Source organism: Schistocerca serialis, chromosome 10 (assembly GCF_023864345.2).
Source record: "Schistocerca serialis cubense isolate TAMUIC-IGC-003099 chromosome 10, iqSchSeri2.2, whole genome shotgun sequence".
Taxonomy (NCBI): domain Eukaryota; kingdom Metazoa; phylum Arthropoda; class Insecta; order Orthoptera; family Acrididae; genus Schistocerca; species Schistocerca serialis.
Window position 1 is genome coordinate 142,926,105 of NC_064647.1, and position 17,008 is coordinate 142,943,112.

The following is a 17,008-nucleotide window of genomic DNA, read 5'->3' on the forward strand; positions in this document are numbered from 1 at the left end:
AACATCTGGCAGTGGCCTAAAGTAGTGCACAAGTTCACTGATGTGCAAACTAGATGCACACCTCCAAAATGTGGCACCGCACCGTAGCTCCATCAGCTAGTAAACATGAGTACGCACCGTAACTTTTTCGACTGCGCCGCCAGTTTTTGGGAGGAATGATGACAACAGCACCAGCAGGTCCTGAGCACGCACCCTGTCCCAGTCCATGTTGCAGATCGCTATCCTCCGAGTCGCCTCTTGGGTTGTGTCCGCATCCTTATCCAGCTCTCCCCAGTCGTGTTCCACATCTTCCGAGTCATCGGAAGCACCTGTCAGAGTGAAGCTAGGTTCAGGAGTTTGGCAATGATCACTGACAACAAGGAAAAATTTGATACAAACCAATGAGTACAGAATTATGATCTCAAGTATCAATAAATTACACTGTCTGATCAAATGTGGAATGGACCACTAGACGTCACGAGAAATGGATCTATTAGTATAAAAGGAAGTGGGGAGCAGATTATTGTCTGCAGAGAAGCGGCTAAGTGATTTTGAACACAAACTAGTCATTACACGTCACCTGAGTAACAAATCCATCAGGAATATTTTAACCTTTCTAAAGCTGCCCGTACAACTTTTGGTGATGCGACTGTGAAGTAAAAATGCAAAGGAATCGCCACGGCTAAACCGAGATGAGGCAGACATAGTGCACAGACAGACAGAGACTGTCTACCATTCCACAGGGTGTTTGTACAAAAACACAGTAAATCAGCAGAAGGAATCACTTGTGAGTTCCAAAGTGGTACCGGGAGTCCAGCTAGCACAATGACTGTGAGTAGGAAGTTAAAAAAAAAATGGAGTAAGAAGATAGAGCAGCTCCTCATAAACAACACGGTTTGGTAGTTGAAACAAAACGACACTTGAGGTGGTGAATAGAGTGATACTTCTGGACAGTGGATGATTGGAAACTGATCTGAGTGACAAATCACACTGTACCCTGCGGCAACCCGATGGAGGGGTTCGAGTTTGGTGAATGCCCGGAGAATGTTACCTGCCAACACGTGCATTGCCAACAGTGAAGAATTGGGAAAGTGGTGTAACGTATAGGAATGTTGCTCACAGTTAGGGCGTGGTTTCCCTAGTGCACTTAAGAAAACCTAAATGCAGAAGGATACAAACACACTTTACAGCACTGTATACTTTGAACAATAGAGGAACAGTTTGGAGACAGTGATTGATTGTATTGGTGTGACATTGCACCCTCTCTAAAGCAGCATCTGTGAGGTAATGGTTTGTGGACAATAACATTCCTCAAATGAACTGGTCTGCACAGAGTGCCAATTTGAACTGAACAGAACACCTCATTGAAAGAGTCTCCAGTAGAGTTCAAGTCGCCAAAGGCGAAGCATGGACACACCTAGTGATATGGGCCGGGCAAATGCCCGGTGGACAGGACATTTAAAAACGGGCATTTGTCCAGGAATTTTCCCAAAGCAGTTTCAAATGCCCAAAATCTGAGCATTCACAAAAAATTACTTCAGTACTTTTTAAACTTTTTACTGCTTGAATGTACAGTTTACAAATTAAAATAAGAGATGGGACAGTACTACCAACATTGAAAGTAAGTAAATGTTTACACTTAAACATAAGAATGTCGTTAATTGCCTTTAAAACTAAGACCCACACACAAACACACACACCGCGATTAACAGCTGTTGAATGATAAGCTTTGTAACATAACATACATTACAATCCGTTAATTATTATTATTTTCGATTATTCCCATTTAAAGAGAGCGTTTTGAACTTGAGTTCCTTTATGATGATTATTTATGTTTTTTCTGAGCCCAAATTTTCTTCATGTGTTCACTGTGTTGTTTCTTTCGCTCCGCTGTCCATTTGCACCCTGGTGTCAAATTTATGTTTTTTGATGATGTTCCTGAATTCAGCTCTATTTTCTGCATCGTTTACTGTTATGTGTGCTTGTCTGAGGTCCTCTTCAACTTCTTTTATCCATTTTGTTTCTCCCCTGCCTGAGTTGATGACTTTAAGACTTTGCTTTGAAATTCTGTTTTCATTCATCCTGTGGATATGTCTGTAGAACTGCATTCTTCTTTTCCTTATTGCATCTGTAATCTTGTCTGTGTGTTTATATAATTCTGATGTTGGTCTCTTCTTCCAGATTCCTTGCTCTTGTATCGGGCCAAAAATTTTCCTGAGAATTTTCCTTTCTTGTTTCTCTATTTCTTTGATTTAGTTTGCCCACCTATTTGTGTTGTTTCAGATGCATGCAGTGCCTCCGGAAGTACGACAGTGTTGTAGTGCCTCAATTTTGCGTTAAGGATATGGACTTTTTGTAATAATAGTTCCATGTGAGTTTATATGCTTTCTGTACTTTTTTTATTCTTTCCTCATTGGCCCTTAGGTTGATCCCTGATGGCTGGATGATTCCTCCCAGGTACTTAAAATGTGGTACTTGTATGATTTTCTCATGGGTTGTCACAGTAGGCAATTTGTCTTGTGGCACTCTTTCTATGTACTGGGTTTTCTCATACGAGATTTGCAGGCCAGTTCTTTGTGCAATTTTGTGTCACTTCTCTATGGCGTTAGTAGCTTCTTTTCTATTATTTGTGAGGATTGCAAGGTCATCAGCAATGGCTAAACACTTCACATTGAATCTATTATATTTTCTAATGCCAATTTGGATTCCTTTGATAGCAAAATTATTATTATTATTATTAGTGTTTCTTGATCATAAATATATTCTTAAATGTTAAACTGTTTTCAGTAGAGGGGGCAGGGTGGAGGGGGGAGGGAGATTTATCGCCAGGCAGGCATATTGACATTTGAAGCAGACTATAGTTTTCTGTTCTGTTCCTTTCTTTACCTACTTGCGTATGACTGCACTGCTGCAAAGATAAATTGAGAATACTAATATAAAAAAAGATTTAATAACAAAGAATCGACATCCAAGACATTGGAATCATTTCGATTCCGCTGCTAGTCAATTCCTACAGAATTGACGAATTATGAAATCGGCACGACACATCCCTAATTAAAATCATTCTGTGTAAACCTTTTTTACTCTAATTTTTTTGCAGCAGCATAGTACAAGTAAAAATACTGCCTACAGGCTAGCTACTTAATATAAACTTTACATTATTTCGAAAATTACTTTTAAATTTGAGTCTTTTTTTTTCTTTTTTTATTAGGTACTGTACCACGAATTGACCTCATTAAAGATGTACAGATGTTTAGCTTCATTTACAGTCCAGTTTATTTCCCCAAATAACTCCCCCTGAGTCTCAAGCAACTTCTTCAACTTGATTATCCAAAACCTACCGAAACAGTGTTGCGAAACACCTCTTCCAATATAATATATCAGCTTAATTTTTTTTTTTTTTTTTTTTTTATAATTGCCACTTATCAATTAACCTTTAAAACGCATAAATGCCCAGGCATTTATAAATTTTGGGCACTTTCCCAGACATTTATCCTGTGAATTTGCCCGAACTTATTTGAGGGTTGGAACGTAAATAGTGGTTAACTATTTATTCACAACCGATACAAAAGAGTTACATGTTTGCATCTGTTATTTTCCTTCAAAGCAGTCACCAGCTTTGCGCAGAACCCGTTGCCAGCGATGTGGAAGGCGTAGTATACCGTTAGCAGAGACTGTTCTGTATGGTGCAAATGGAGCGGTCTACTGCCTGTCGAAACTCTGGAACACTTCTGAAGTGAATGCCATGAAGTGGTTCCTTCATCTTCGGAATCAAATCAAAGTCACAAGGACTTAAGTCCAGGGAATATGGTGGATGGTACAGTGCTTCCCAGTCCTATCGACCGAATGGGGCCGCCGCTGCTTGCACTGTATGCATCCGTGCATTGTCGTGCAAAATGATGGACGGGTTGGGCAGAAAGTGTCGCCGCTTCTTTCACAAAGCTGGTCACAGGTGATGCTCCAAAAAAAAAAACCAGTAATATTGTGCATTGACGGTCTGCCATTGGGGAATGTAATGCGTTAGCATAACGGCATCACAGTCGTATACGAGACTCTACATAACTTTAGACCGTTCCATTCGCACAATCAACAGAACAGGCTCTGCTAACGGTATACTTTGTCTTCCACATCATTGGCAACAGGTTCTACACAACACTGGTGACTACTTTGAAGGACAGTAACAGGTGCAAACACGTAACTCTTTTGTATCGGTTGTGAATAAATAGTTGCCACTATTTAAGTTCCAACCCTCGTAAAACCCCAGACATTTTATAACACAAGACACAGCCCATATTAAGCTGTCATAATATTTTTAAACTGACAGTGTATACTGCAGAAATATACAGAAAAACCAAATTTTATGACAAAACTCTTTCGAAAAGGAGTAACAATTTGAAATAGTCTAGTTCATTGTCAGACTGGTATAGTAAGAAGATGGGTGTGCAATGCATTCTGCACAGAGAGAGACGGAGAACACTTTGCTGCAGCGACAGTGTTCTCCTGCCTCTGTACCACGCCATGTGCTCCAACCACTGCCTATACCGATAATTGACAGCACTGAGTCACAGTTTCTGTTACTGATTCTCCCTATAAATATTTATAAACTGATAAATCTATCGCTATTGTCCATTAATGTGGTACTCTATGTGTTTGCTTTATTCCACCTGAAACATATACAACAGTGACCAAGTATCTTCACCACAACTAAACTAACACTAAACAGGTGCTACATACGATGTCTGTGCAAAAGGTTCCAGAACATTCGTGATTTCGTCCAAATGGTGTGTTTGAGCGAAATGCCGTTGGCATCCCTGCACACACCTGTGTTTAACGTGTAACTTCCACAAGTTTCACTGTTGTATGTCTGTTAGTTATTGTTGAGTGCTGTACTGAGCAGAATGTTGTGTCGCACAGTTTGCAAATTTTGAGATGGCAGTGTTGCAGGAGCAATGTGTCTGCATTAAATTTTGCGTGGAGCTCAAGAAAATCTTTCAGAGAGACACCAAATCATGCAGGAAGCCTACTGTGATGAGTGCTTAAGCCTTACTCAGTGTTACAAATGGTTCACACGGTTTAGAAATGGCTGGACGGAAGTTAAAGATGACTCTCGTTCAGGATACCCTCAGCATCTTCTGACAACACTCATGTCTGAAACATCAACAAAATTGTGTATGCCAATCAAAGACTGACTGACTGAGAGATTGCAGAGGACTTTAACATTTCAGTTGGATCAGGTCATGAAATTTCTTAAACAGTATCTTGGAATGCATTGTGTTGCCACCAAGTTCGCCCCATGGCTCATGAGTCAAGACACTCTGTGAAGGGCTTCTGGATCACCCAAATGAGAACAAGATGTTCCAAAGAGAATCATAACTGGTGATGAGAAATGGGTCTGCAGTTATGATGTTCAGATTTCACGAGACATAGGTCTACGGTTACAATGTTCAGACTACGCTTCAATCTTCGCAATGGGTTGTGAAGGGCTCTCCAAAACAAAACAAAAAAAGAGCTCGTCAGGTCAGGCCAAATGTCAAAGCCATGCTGATAGTTTTCTTTGACTCTGCAGGATTAGTTCATCACGAATTTGTGCAGCAGGGACAAACTGATTATCGACGGTACTATTGGGACGTGTTCTGATGCCTGCGAGAAAATGTGTGAAGGAAATGGCCTGAAATGTGGTGAGACAATTCACGGCTCTTGCATCACGATAACACACCCACAAATTAATCCCTGTTGGTGCATGACTACTACACAAAAAATGAAAGCACTGTGATGCCTCATGCTCCATACTCTCCAGATCTGGTCCTTGTGGACTTTTTTTAATTTCCAAAGTTGAAAATCCCATCGAAAGTACAAAAATTTCCAATTACAGACAAAATAACAGAAAATTCACAGATGGCGCTTCGCAGGATCCAACAAGAGGTGTACCAAGACTGCTTGCAGGAGTGGAAACAGCATTAGGAGCGGTGTATCAACTGTGGAGGAGAGTATTTCAAAGGAGGCCTGCACAATTAGTAAAAGGGAAGTGTAGAAAAAATTTGGGGCCGAAGTTGTAGAATTTTTTGAACAGACCTCATACTCTACACGCACACTGAAGTGCATGCTACACACAAGACACGGCAGAATGATGCTACTGTCTGGGCTGTTGCATAGTACACAACCCAAATTCTTAGATGCACAACTTTCTAATTTATCTCTGGCATGTTAACATTCAAAATCGCAGCTGCATGTTTGTAGGTTTTCCCCTATTTCTGCTCTTACCAGCATTTTTATAACTTCATATGAAACAGTGATTTTAAAAAAACAAATAAATAAAAGTTTATTTGATGATATGATCACTATACATCAACTATAATAAATATGTTGCAAGGGTTAGAAATACAATGGACTCTTTGTTAAATCCAAGCCCCTACAATGCCACAGAAGATAAGTGAGACAAGTGTTTCCAAACTGAAGCCACCATTTGCTGGCACAAATGTAAATAACAGCCTTGTGATTTGAAGGCTATGACAGACAACAGACGAAAACTGAAGAATAAAATAAAAGCGTATTTACTTCACAACTCCTCCTGAGTAATCAAGTCTGTCTTAAACCTGTTCTTAAATGATTACAGCTTCCTAGTTTGCTGTATTAGATCTACACAAAAAAATGGGAATGTACAGATATCTATTCAAGAATGTAGCATTCCTTTCTGACAAGTAGGAACAAAAATATGGTATGTTATCCATTCGAGGCGGTGACATGAAACTTACGAAGTGGCAAGTAGTGAGATTATTTTATCATTTGCTAAGTTTTTACTTTTGACTCTTCAATATTTCCTTACAATCTCCTATGTCCGTCTTGTCGGTTTACTTTCAGTCTAAAACTTATTTTTGTATGGCACAATTTTATCTACCTTCAATTCCACAACTTTACAGTATTTTTCCATCAATCTGCTTGGATTTAAATAATTGAAATCTCCAATATAACTTGAACCAGGCATTTTGTCATACTCATTTCTAACAGGGATGCAGAGAACGTAATTTGCATCTCTTAAGACATTGCGTATGCAATGTTTTATCAGACATTTGACATAATTTACAAAGTGCAAACACAGTGCTGCCTGAGAAATGGCAGCTCTTTCCCTGTTCAGTATGGGAGAGCTACAATAGTGCCAGTGAGCTGTCTCATTGCTTTTAGTAAGCCTATGGATAAATCATGACAGCAATGGGGCTAAGTTTCCCTTCACTTTATGAACTGTTTAGATGTTGCAAACTGCTCACAAAGTCCATACTTAAAACTATGGTTGACAAAAGACAAAGAAAAGAAGGTTAATGTTTAGTATCTAGTCGACGTTAATTTCATCAAGCACGGAGAGTTGCTTAGCTGCAGATGGATGGGGGTAGCAATCAGCAACGACATTCCTTGACTTCCGGAAAGCGTTTTACTCGGTGCCCCACTGCAGACTCCTAACCAAGGTACGGGCATATGGGATTGGTTCCCAAATATGTGAGTGGCTCGAAGACTTCTTAAGTAATAGAACCCAGTACGTTGTCCTCGATGGTGAGTGTTCATTGGAGGTGAGGGTATCATCTGGAGTGCACCAGAGAAGTGTGGTAGGTCCGCTGTTGTTTTCTATCTACATAAATGATCTTTCGGATAGGGTGGATAGCAATGTGCGGCTGTTTGCTGATGATGCTGTGGTGTACGGGAAGGTGTCATTGTTGAGTGACTGTAGGGGGATACAAGATGACTTGGACAGGATTTGTGATTGGTGTAAAGAATGGCAGCGAACTCTAAATATAGATAAATGTAAATTAATGCAGATGAATAGGAAAAAAAATCCCATAATGTTTGAATACTCCATTAGTAGTGTACCGCTTGACATAGTCACGTCGATTAAATATTAGGGTGTAACATTGCAGAGCGATATGAAGTGGGACAAGCATGTAATGGCAGTTGTGGGGAAGGCAGGTAGTCGTCTTCGGTTCATTGGTAGAATTTTGGGAAGATGTGGTTCATCTGTAAAGGAGACCGCTTATAAAACACTAATATGACCTATTCTTGAGTACTGCTCAAGTGTTTGGGATCCCTATCAGGTAGGATTGCGGGAGGACATAGAAGCAATTCAGAGTCGGGCTGCTAGATTTGTTACTGGTAGGTTTGACCATCACGTGAGTGTTACGGAAATGCTTCAGGAACTCTGGTAGGAGTCTCTGGAGGAAAGGAGGTGTTCTTTTCGTGAATCACTACTGAGAAAATTTAGAGAACCAGCATTTGAGGCTGACTGCAGTACAATTTTACTGCTGCCAACTTATATTTCGCGAAAAGACCACAAAGATAAGATAAGAGAGATTAGGGCTCGTACATAGGCAGTCATTTTTCCCTCGTTCTGTTTGGGAGTGGAACAGGGAAAGAAGATGCTAGTTGTGGTACAAGGTACCCTCCGCCAAGCACCGTATGGTGGATTGTGGATTATGTATGTAGATGTAGACATTGATATCAAACATAAGATCATGGTCTCCAGAACAAATCTTTCACTCTGTAGTGGAGTGTGCTCTCTGTTTGGAAACTTCCCAGCACATTAGAACCACGTGCTAGACCAGGAGTCAAACGTGGGACCTTTGTCTCTTGTAGTGGAGTACTTCAGTGACTGAGCTAGCTGGGCAAGAACTGTAATCTGCCCTCACATTTTCACACCTGCTAGTGCCTCAACCAGATCACAACGTAATACAATATTTACTGGTAACACTAAAAAGCAGTTGCACTGACAGTCAATATGCAGAAAGAGAAAGGAGAAATAAGGCCGGAAGACACACAGCTGGAAACTGTAGATCAGTAAAAACATCTCAGGTGCAACATTTCAAGCGGTAACAGTATACAGCGTGCCATAAACAGAACACAAGATCAAAAACCGAACTGAAAAGGCATCTAATTTCTACCATCAAGTTTAGAAACTACTCTGGAATGAACAAGTCCCCTTAAGATCAAAATAGACCCTCCTTCTGTCATACTTTATCCCCATAACAACTTACAGCCTAGAAAATTGCACAACAATCAGACAGGTGGACAACAGACTATGAGCCACAGAAATAAGGTACTGCAAATAATGACCAAGAAAACTTGGAAGCATGGGGTAAGAATTGAAAAAATAAGGAAAGAAACTGGAATGCACACATTGTTGAAAGAAACAGTAACAAGGGTCTGTTAAAAATGGTCTGGGTGCATCAAACAAATGGATAAGGGAAGGTTAGCAGAACAATGACTTCACACAGAAGTTATTGATAGAAGACTACCAGAAAGACAAGGAAGAGATGGCTGGACAAAGTGAAGGAGGACGAAGGAACAAAAGCAGTCAGATGGGATACAGTCCTGACAGAAGAATGCTACATGGACACACACAAGTGGAGAGTGTTTGTAAACCACACCTGGGCAACTGGAGTGGAAAACTGATGACAGTGACTAAGCAGTTATATGAAAAGGAATGATAACAAAAATCAGAATTGGTGAAGGTAAACTGAAGCCTTAGAAGGTTCTTGTGAAGGGCCAGTGCATCTGTAAACGAAATTGCAACAAGATGTTAGGGTGATTAATTCTGGTTTCTTGTTCCAGTGTATTAATCAAGTAATACTGACAACAGACATCCAACAAATTCTAGTACACTGCTAGTATTATAACAAGTTGGCATAGTGCATACGAAAATGTAACACAACTGTTCAGGGAACTTAAATGCGGATCCTCGGAAGAAAGACAAAGTGTATCTTGCTAAACCCAATTGGCTGAATTCAGAAAACCAATAATTAAAGAAGACTGTGCGACAATTGTGCTGCCACCGACAAATGTTTCCACAATCTGTAGAATTTCCTCTGCATACATTTCACCATTTCTGAGTAAAAGGATTTTGCTAGAAAATAACTGAACCACAGCACAGAGAGTTGTTTTCAGAATGAATCTTTCCCCGTGCAGTTGTGTGTGTGTGTGTGTGTGTGTGTGTGTGTGTGTGTGTGTGTGTGTGTGTGGTGTTGTGTTCTAGTGTGAAACTTTCTGGCAGATTAAAATGGTGCGTCCACCCAGGACTCAAACCCATCACAGGTGTTGCCAGTTATCCACAGTATTCTTTCTTCCAGGAGTATTAGTCCCACAAGGCATGCAGGAGAACTTCTGAGAAGTTTAGAATGTAGGAGATGAGATACTGCGGGAAGCAAAGCTGTATGGGTGGATCGTGAGTCACATTTGGATAGTTCAGTCGGTAGAGCACTTGCAAAAGTCTGAGGTTCATGTCCCAGTCTGGCACACAGTTTTAATCTGACAGGAAGTGTCAAATTGCTGCACATTCCGCTGCAGAGTGAAAATTCATTCGAGAAACAATCCCCTAGGCTGTGGCTTGGCCATTTCTCTGCAATATTCTTTCTGCTAGAAGTACTGGTCTCACAAGGTATTTCTGGGAAGTCCATAAAGTAGGAATTCCCGTGACGTTCATAAAGTAGGAAAGATGTACTAGCAGATGTGAAGCTGCGAGGGAGGGTCACGAGTCGTGCATGGATATCTCAGTCAGTAAGACCACCGCCTGAGGAAGGCAAAGGTTCCAGGTTAGAGTCCTGGTCCAGCACATGGTTTACATCTGCTAGCATGTTTTAGAAAAATCCTGGTATTCACACAAAGAGATTTGGTAAAAAATAAATTAGCTGCAAAAGGGTTTTTACTGCACTACTGCCAATGTCTTTTGCATCACCACCTTTCCTAAGGCTACAGTTCAGGTGCAGCCTCACTGCGGGTACATCACTAGTCACACAAGGATCTCGTCGCCTGCCGGGACCCTTTACCCTGCTCTGGTTCACGTCATTAGTCGAGTGGATTACTTGTGATGTGTAAAGCAAAAACGACATGCTTTGCATAATACGAAGACACTAGTAGTGGTACGTTTGTGACAAAAATGTGCTTATTGACAATGAGAAAAAAGAGGAGGTATGGATGCACCATTTGAATGTAAACTGGTCATACATCAGACTCTTTCACACACACTAACAACAGCTTGAAATTTATAAGAGTTCTTTTTCAGATAGTTACAAATGCTGCAACAAATTTTCCACTGTTTCATATGATACGAAAGCAACAATTAGAAAACAACTCATTGTTAGCAAAGACACTGTTCTTTACAACAAATATTCAACACTTCGAGGGACAATGTTGTGAATAGCATTGTACAGCATATCAATCGATACAGTGAGAAATTCCCATCAGTAGTCATCTTTCTGCATCCCTAATGGGGTCCGACAATTGGGAAAGATTTGGACTTTGAGTAACCCCACAACCAATAACCATGCAGAGGGACCTGGAGGACGAGTGTGATGGAAGTAGCGGTTTAGCACGCGATCGTCACTAAATGATGTGCGCGAGAGACCTTTCATACATATGACAATACTGTGTGGAGCACCATCCTGACTCCCTCTCTCACTACAGATCATTTTATACTCAGTTCTCATGCAGTGTCATCGACGTGTTGTGATTCAGTGCCATCTGTTGGCCAGTTTTTGCACTCATTTCTGGTTTCCATGTTCTTTTAGTCATGTGTGTCAATCTTTACCAATCCACCTACAATGTTCCATGAATTAGTACATTTTAAAATTTTAATAGACTTTTAGGTCACCCTGTATATCACAACAGACAAGTTGCAAAGTTTCAAGTAGCAGTACGAAGTGAGAAATATACTACAGCCCCCCACGTGCCGCTCTTGCAGGGAGCACAAAGACAAGATTAAACTAATTACAACTTGCAGAGAGGTATTAAAGCAGTAATTTTGCCTGTGCTCCGTGCACAAGTGGAACAGGAACAAATCTTAATGAGAAGTACCCTCTGCCATGCACTTGACAGTGGTTTGTAGAGCATGGATGTAGGTGGAGATGTAAATGTATGATGGGTGAAAACTGCATAAACAAAAAACCATTCGCTAAACAACGTTGCTGCTAGTGACCTCGATGCAGGCAATCGTAGCTCAAGTTCCAGGATGGGCAGCGATGGTTGCAGCTAAAAACCCAGACCAGCTCAATGTCCTTGCCTGGCAATAATCAGAGTGAACAGTGGGGTGTGCAGTGGTGGTGCAGGTTATATGTAGCAGTAAAACTCAGTGGACTTACTTCATCAGCACCAAGCCATGCCAGTAAGCTACAGGAAGCAAGGTTGCAGCATAAATTCACCCTAAAACTATCATCCCATCAGCTATGCGAAACTGACGCTTCGCCCACCTGAGTGTCTTAAAGAGTGTGGTGTAATATATCAATTTGGTAAAGTGATGTGTTACCCAATGTCTACAAAGCCAATGACCAAGCAAGGTGGCGCAGTGGTTAGCACACTGGACTTCCATCTGGGAGAACAATTCAAGTCTGCACCCCATCATCCATATTTAGGTTTTTCGTGATTTCTCTAAATTGATCCTGGCAAATGATAGAATGATTCCTTTTAAAGGACACAGACAATTTCCTTCTCTGTCTTTCCTTCTCCATCTTGGGAACAGTAACCTTGATGTCGACAAGACATTAAACCCTAATCTTCCTTCCTTCAAAGCCAACAAATGATGATCACAATATTTGAAACCATCTATTCATAAAATAGTTCGGAATCAACAACCGTTTGGAGGTTTTTGTGATTGCTTTAGTATGTGATCTGATATGAGAAGATTTCACACATCTTCAATGTGGGAAAGTCTGACTAGAGTTTACTACAAGTTGTAGCGACTGTGGTGTCTTGCATTTGTTCCGTGATCCAGCATTTCAGCTTGGTGAAGCGAGGTGTGCCACCAAATACAAAGTACCCCTGACATTGGGTATGATGTCATGGAAAACATGAAATATCTCTAGAACTATCAAATAGTTGTTTTTGTCAAACACTAGATCTCTTTCTGTACTGTCTAAGCTGAATGTTCAAACCACGAATGTACATGCAGTATTCCATCACATTAAGTAATTATGTCAGAAGATGTAATATACTCTGCTTAGAAGCAGAAATAGTTCCTGTTATTTTGTAGGAAGTTGGAAATAGTTCAATACTTAAAGATTTCAGTACAAGATTAACTGCAGAGGAAGACAGAGTACACAGTTCACAAAGAAATTTTAATTAAAGGTGTCACAGTCAAAAGTTATGAAGGTAACAACAACTTTCAATCTGAACAAACATATACATTTCTACAGGGAACTTTGCATTCTGGTGAATGTGACAGCCACAGTAAATTGCCACTAAAAATTGATAAATTTTGGACAAGTAGAGTTATGTTACAAGAAAGTTAAAAAGACTTTGGTATTTCAAAACAGAAAATTTTCAACGATCATCGTTGATGTCACTGACAACCAAGTCGACAGCAGAAAACTACGATGAAATGCCCGAGTTGTTATGAGCACTACAAATTAATAATTTTGAGGAGAAATACTCCATCGATAAATACTAATCAAACTGGTCGAAAACAATGACATCCACGCAAGGTCTCGGACTCTGAAGATCAGTGGATGAGACTACAAAGGACTATGACTGTTTCATCAGATCCAAAAATACAGCACTGCCGTGGGCACAAATGTCAGCTGCGCACCTATCGACAGCAGTCCAGTTCACCGAGCACAGCAATCCAGCTTCCTGTTATTCATGTGACACTACAAGGCACGGGGTAAGAAACGCTGCTTGTAAAAAGTACTGCTGGCAGCATACAGAATCTTGAGCACCTTCCTCCAGCCCAGCTTCGCTCCCTGTTAGGTCGTGAGGGACTTTTTCCCCACTTTTTTTTGGAAATGAAGCATTCTTCCTATGGACCTTCTTTACCAACAAAAGCAATGTAAATCCAAAAAGAGAAATTTGGATTCATTCAGTCCAAATTACAAAAATCTATAAGCAAGGTATCTAACAAGTAAAACCAAAAGGAAAAACATGTAAACAAAGAGGCAGTTACATCAAATGTTCTTGCTCTACATGCAGTATGATCCCAATCTCTCAATTCATTTTCTCTTTTACTTGCCCTAAAACTTACAAATCAAAGTTTTACTGTAGTTTTTAAAACATTTCCACAAAATAAGCAAGTTCCTTACTCATACCTTCACTTTCAGAATCATCATCCGAAGAGCTATCAGAAAGCAGAACACCTTCACCACGAGCGTAGTCAATGGTCGTATCGTGGAGTTTATCTTTAATCTTATCTGACAAATTTACATCTGCACTCAGTTCGTCATTCCCATCCACACTACTAACATCCTCATTTTCTCCTTGCAGTTCTGGGCTGCTATCCGATTCATCGTATGTAGATTTACGTAGTGCAGCTTTTTCTTTAATACCATTTTCTTCACTCCTCTTTTTCTTCTGTTTGGTTTTCTTTAATTTTTCTTTAGACTTAACAATTTGCTCATCACTTTCTGAGTCAGACACTTCATCACTGGACGAGATATCGTAGTAACGTTTCAGATCTTCTGCTGATGACGTGTTCGTTGGGCGGCCTCTTTTATCAATTGTGTACTTCACTTTGAACCTTTTGTCTTTGAACATGGACTGAAATCTTTTGTCAATTTTCACTTTTCTCTCATGTTTCGGTATTCTCCTAAATCGAGGATCCTTCACAATATGGGCAAATCGGCTGTCTTGAAGTATTTCATCCATTTTTGCAGTTACCTGAAAATAACAACATAAAAACTTTAAACAACAAGGTGATGTTTACAATACAATAACAGACATCTGACACAACAGATAAGACTTTACAATACAATTAACTGAACATGGTGTCCCAAATAATGCTAACAAACTTTAAGGGCAGGTTCCTTACACCAAAACAAGAAAAAAGTGTCCAGTAAACAATTCTTGGGATACAAACAGGCTGTCATGTGCTGCATTATCTACAACAGAAGCAGAATATCAGCATGTGGATACTAAATACAACTTTATACAACAATTTTACAATGAAGAACATACTAATGTTCACTACATTAGCTCCATGGAATAAGTGGTAGGCAGACATCTCACAAAATGAATTAAGACTGTACAGTCTCATGATAGGGGTAATGTAATTGGGAGATACTTGATGCTTTAATGTTTATGCTTGTGGTCTATTGCTAAGTAAGTGCCATTTTTAGAAATCCTCCGATATTTCTGTTAGACAGACCCTAACTTTTCCAGTATATAAACAAATGACAACAGTCTGTGTAACTGTACATAAATGTTTTGTTTGAGGCATTACATAAAAATAGCAGCTGAGTAAGAGGCTTTCTTCAAAGTAGTTGTTTTCCTTCTGACATATGTATATGAAGTAATCTAAAAGAAATTACCACACTTTGTATGAAGCATACTTTGTTCAAAATGCTTTACAGATGTAGGTGGCAGTGGTTGCTTCTTCCTCTTAATGTATAAACTGACTTGTTCCATACCCATGCAGGCTCTCCTTCATGATGAGACTTACGGAAAACAGTATGTGGGTGAATGAATGAGTAAATGGGTTGCAATGAATGAATTACTTAATAGGCCTACTACACAACAGCCACCAGCAGTACATTGTGTAGTGCTACCTCTAACTTCCTCAATTTCCAATTTGTATACAAAAAGAATGAAGTTGCCAGTAACAAATGTATTAGCTAAAAGTTTTTCATAGTCATCTTATAAGATACATGCAGGATTATGTTCCTCGACTTCTTATAATTAGGATTATCAGACCAATCATATTTATGCTAGCTGTTACGCCACAGGTGGCTGGGTCCAGTTAATTGGTAGGATATTGTGAAATGCAGTCTAAAAACAATATTATTTACAAAACACTCATGTGAACTATCCTAGAATATTGCTCATATGTGTGGCGCTCATAACATATAGGATTAACTGGGGATGTTGAACGTCTACAAAAGGCATGGTTTAGATTAATAACTGGAGATTAGTGTTCCCTCCCAACTCAGGAGATCAAAGTGAACCATCGAGTAGGAAATGTGTGCAGGCGTGCAGACAACTTAATGAACGAGTTATGAATACAGAATTCGGAAATTGGTTATAGTATTTATAGCGTCACATAAAATTTTCGTCGAAAACGAGTGTCAGAATAGTGGGTGTTGAGGGTAGGCCTACAGGGTTTGGAATACAAATTTACATCTCAACGACCGGGTGACACTTGTTGTTTTTGTGCCTACTTAACGATAGATTGTGCGGAGAAAAGAAACCGTGTTGGGTCTCGGCTGCATATTGCTGATTCCAATAGCACACAGTTTTATTCGCATTTCATTTCCCTATCAATTGCTTTCGGAGTGCTCTGACAACTGTACACAACCGCTGTTTACTATTGTCACATGTACATATTGACTGTGTGAATCCACGTTCCTGTACCAGCAGTTGCACTATGCAATTCGGACCGGCAAAAATTTCTAATGCAGAAGTGCAATCTACTTTACCTTTAAAATCTCGTGATACGTGACACTGTTGGGCAGACCAACAGTTAAAACAGAACCCTTCCAGCTATTTAAAACACGCACACAACCATATACACACAATTAACACGAGTTTTTAAGTGCACAAAGACCGATAACAACACACGTGCACCTTCGGTTTCACTGCGTTGACTGCACACGAGTATATTCGTAGTAAGGCGTGAAATCCTGTGTTAGTTCTATTAGTTGTGAGATTAATCTCTAAAATACAATTTTACTGTGGATTACTCTAGATATATAAAACGATGTCCATAATGTTGGTAATGTGTTTTCGTATTGTGTCGAATTACTCAAACGTTGGTAACATCAACACTTCAATGCCGCATTCACTTATTACCGGCGCCAATTAATTGGAAGTCCGTATGTATATGAGTGTTTCTAGCAGGCGTTACCCTCCCGGCGATAAATTTGGATATTGTTTTGTGCGTTGACAACTGAACGTGATATAAAGTTGTTTATAGTAGATGACTGAGTCCGATGAGGTGCCGAGTTCGAATAGCACCACGTGGTGGAGTTAATTTAGTGGTTGTGTAGGGCAGACACTTGTTTAGACGTTTATTGATGTATGGGTTGTTGCCAAACTACGATCTCAGGCTTTGCGACAAATGTTGTGGGGAGAC

At 40.0% G+C, this 17,008-nt stretch overlaps 1 protein-coding gene across 3 annotated transcripts in view; it reads right to left on the reverse strand.

The window, feature by feature from the left end:
• LOC126425109 (ESF1 homolog) overlaps window positions 1-16,672 on the reverse strand; it is an 84,846-nt gene extending 68,174 nt beyond the window's left edge. Inside the window, exons 1-3 of one of the 3 annotated variants that reach the window (XM_050088038.1) lie at window positions 16,501-16,672; window positions 14,031-14,598; window positions 118-308 (exon numbers count right to left, since the gene is read on the reverse strand). In XM_050088038.1, the coding sequence (XP_049943995.1) occupies window positions 118-308; window positions 14,031-14,586 (747 nt within the window). In that variant the 5' untranslated portion in view covers window positions 14,587-14,598; window positions 16,501-16,672. Of the gene's footprint in view, window positions 1-117; window positions 309-14,030; window positions 14,599-15,248; window positions 15,268-16,352 lie in introns of those variants that run through there. The other 2 variants (XM_050088036.1, XM_050088037.1) reach the window with 2 other exon arrangements.
• Window positions 16,673-17,008: the final 336 nt, after the last annotated feature.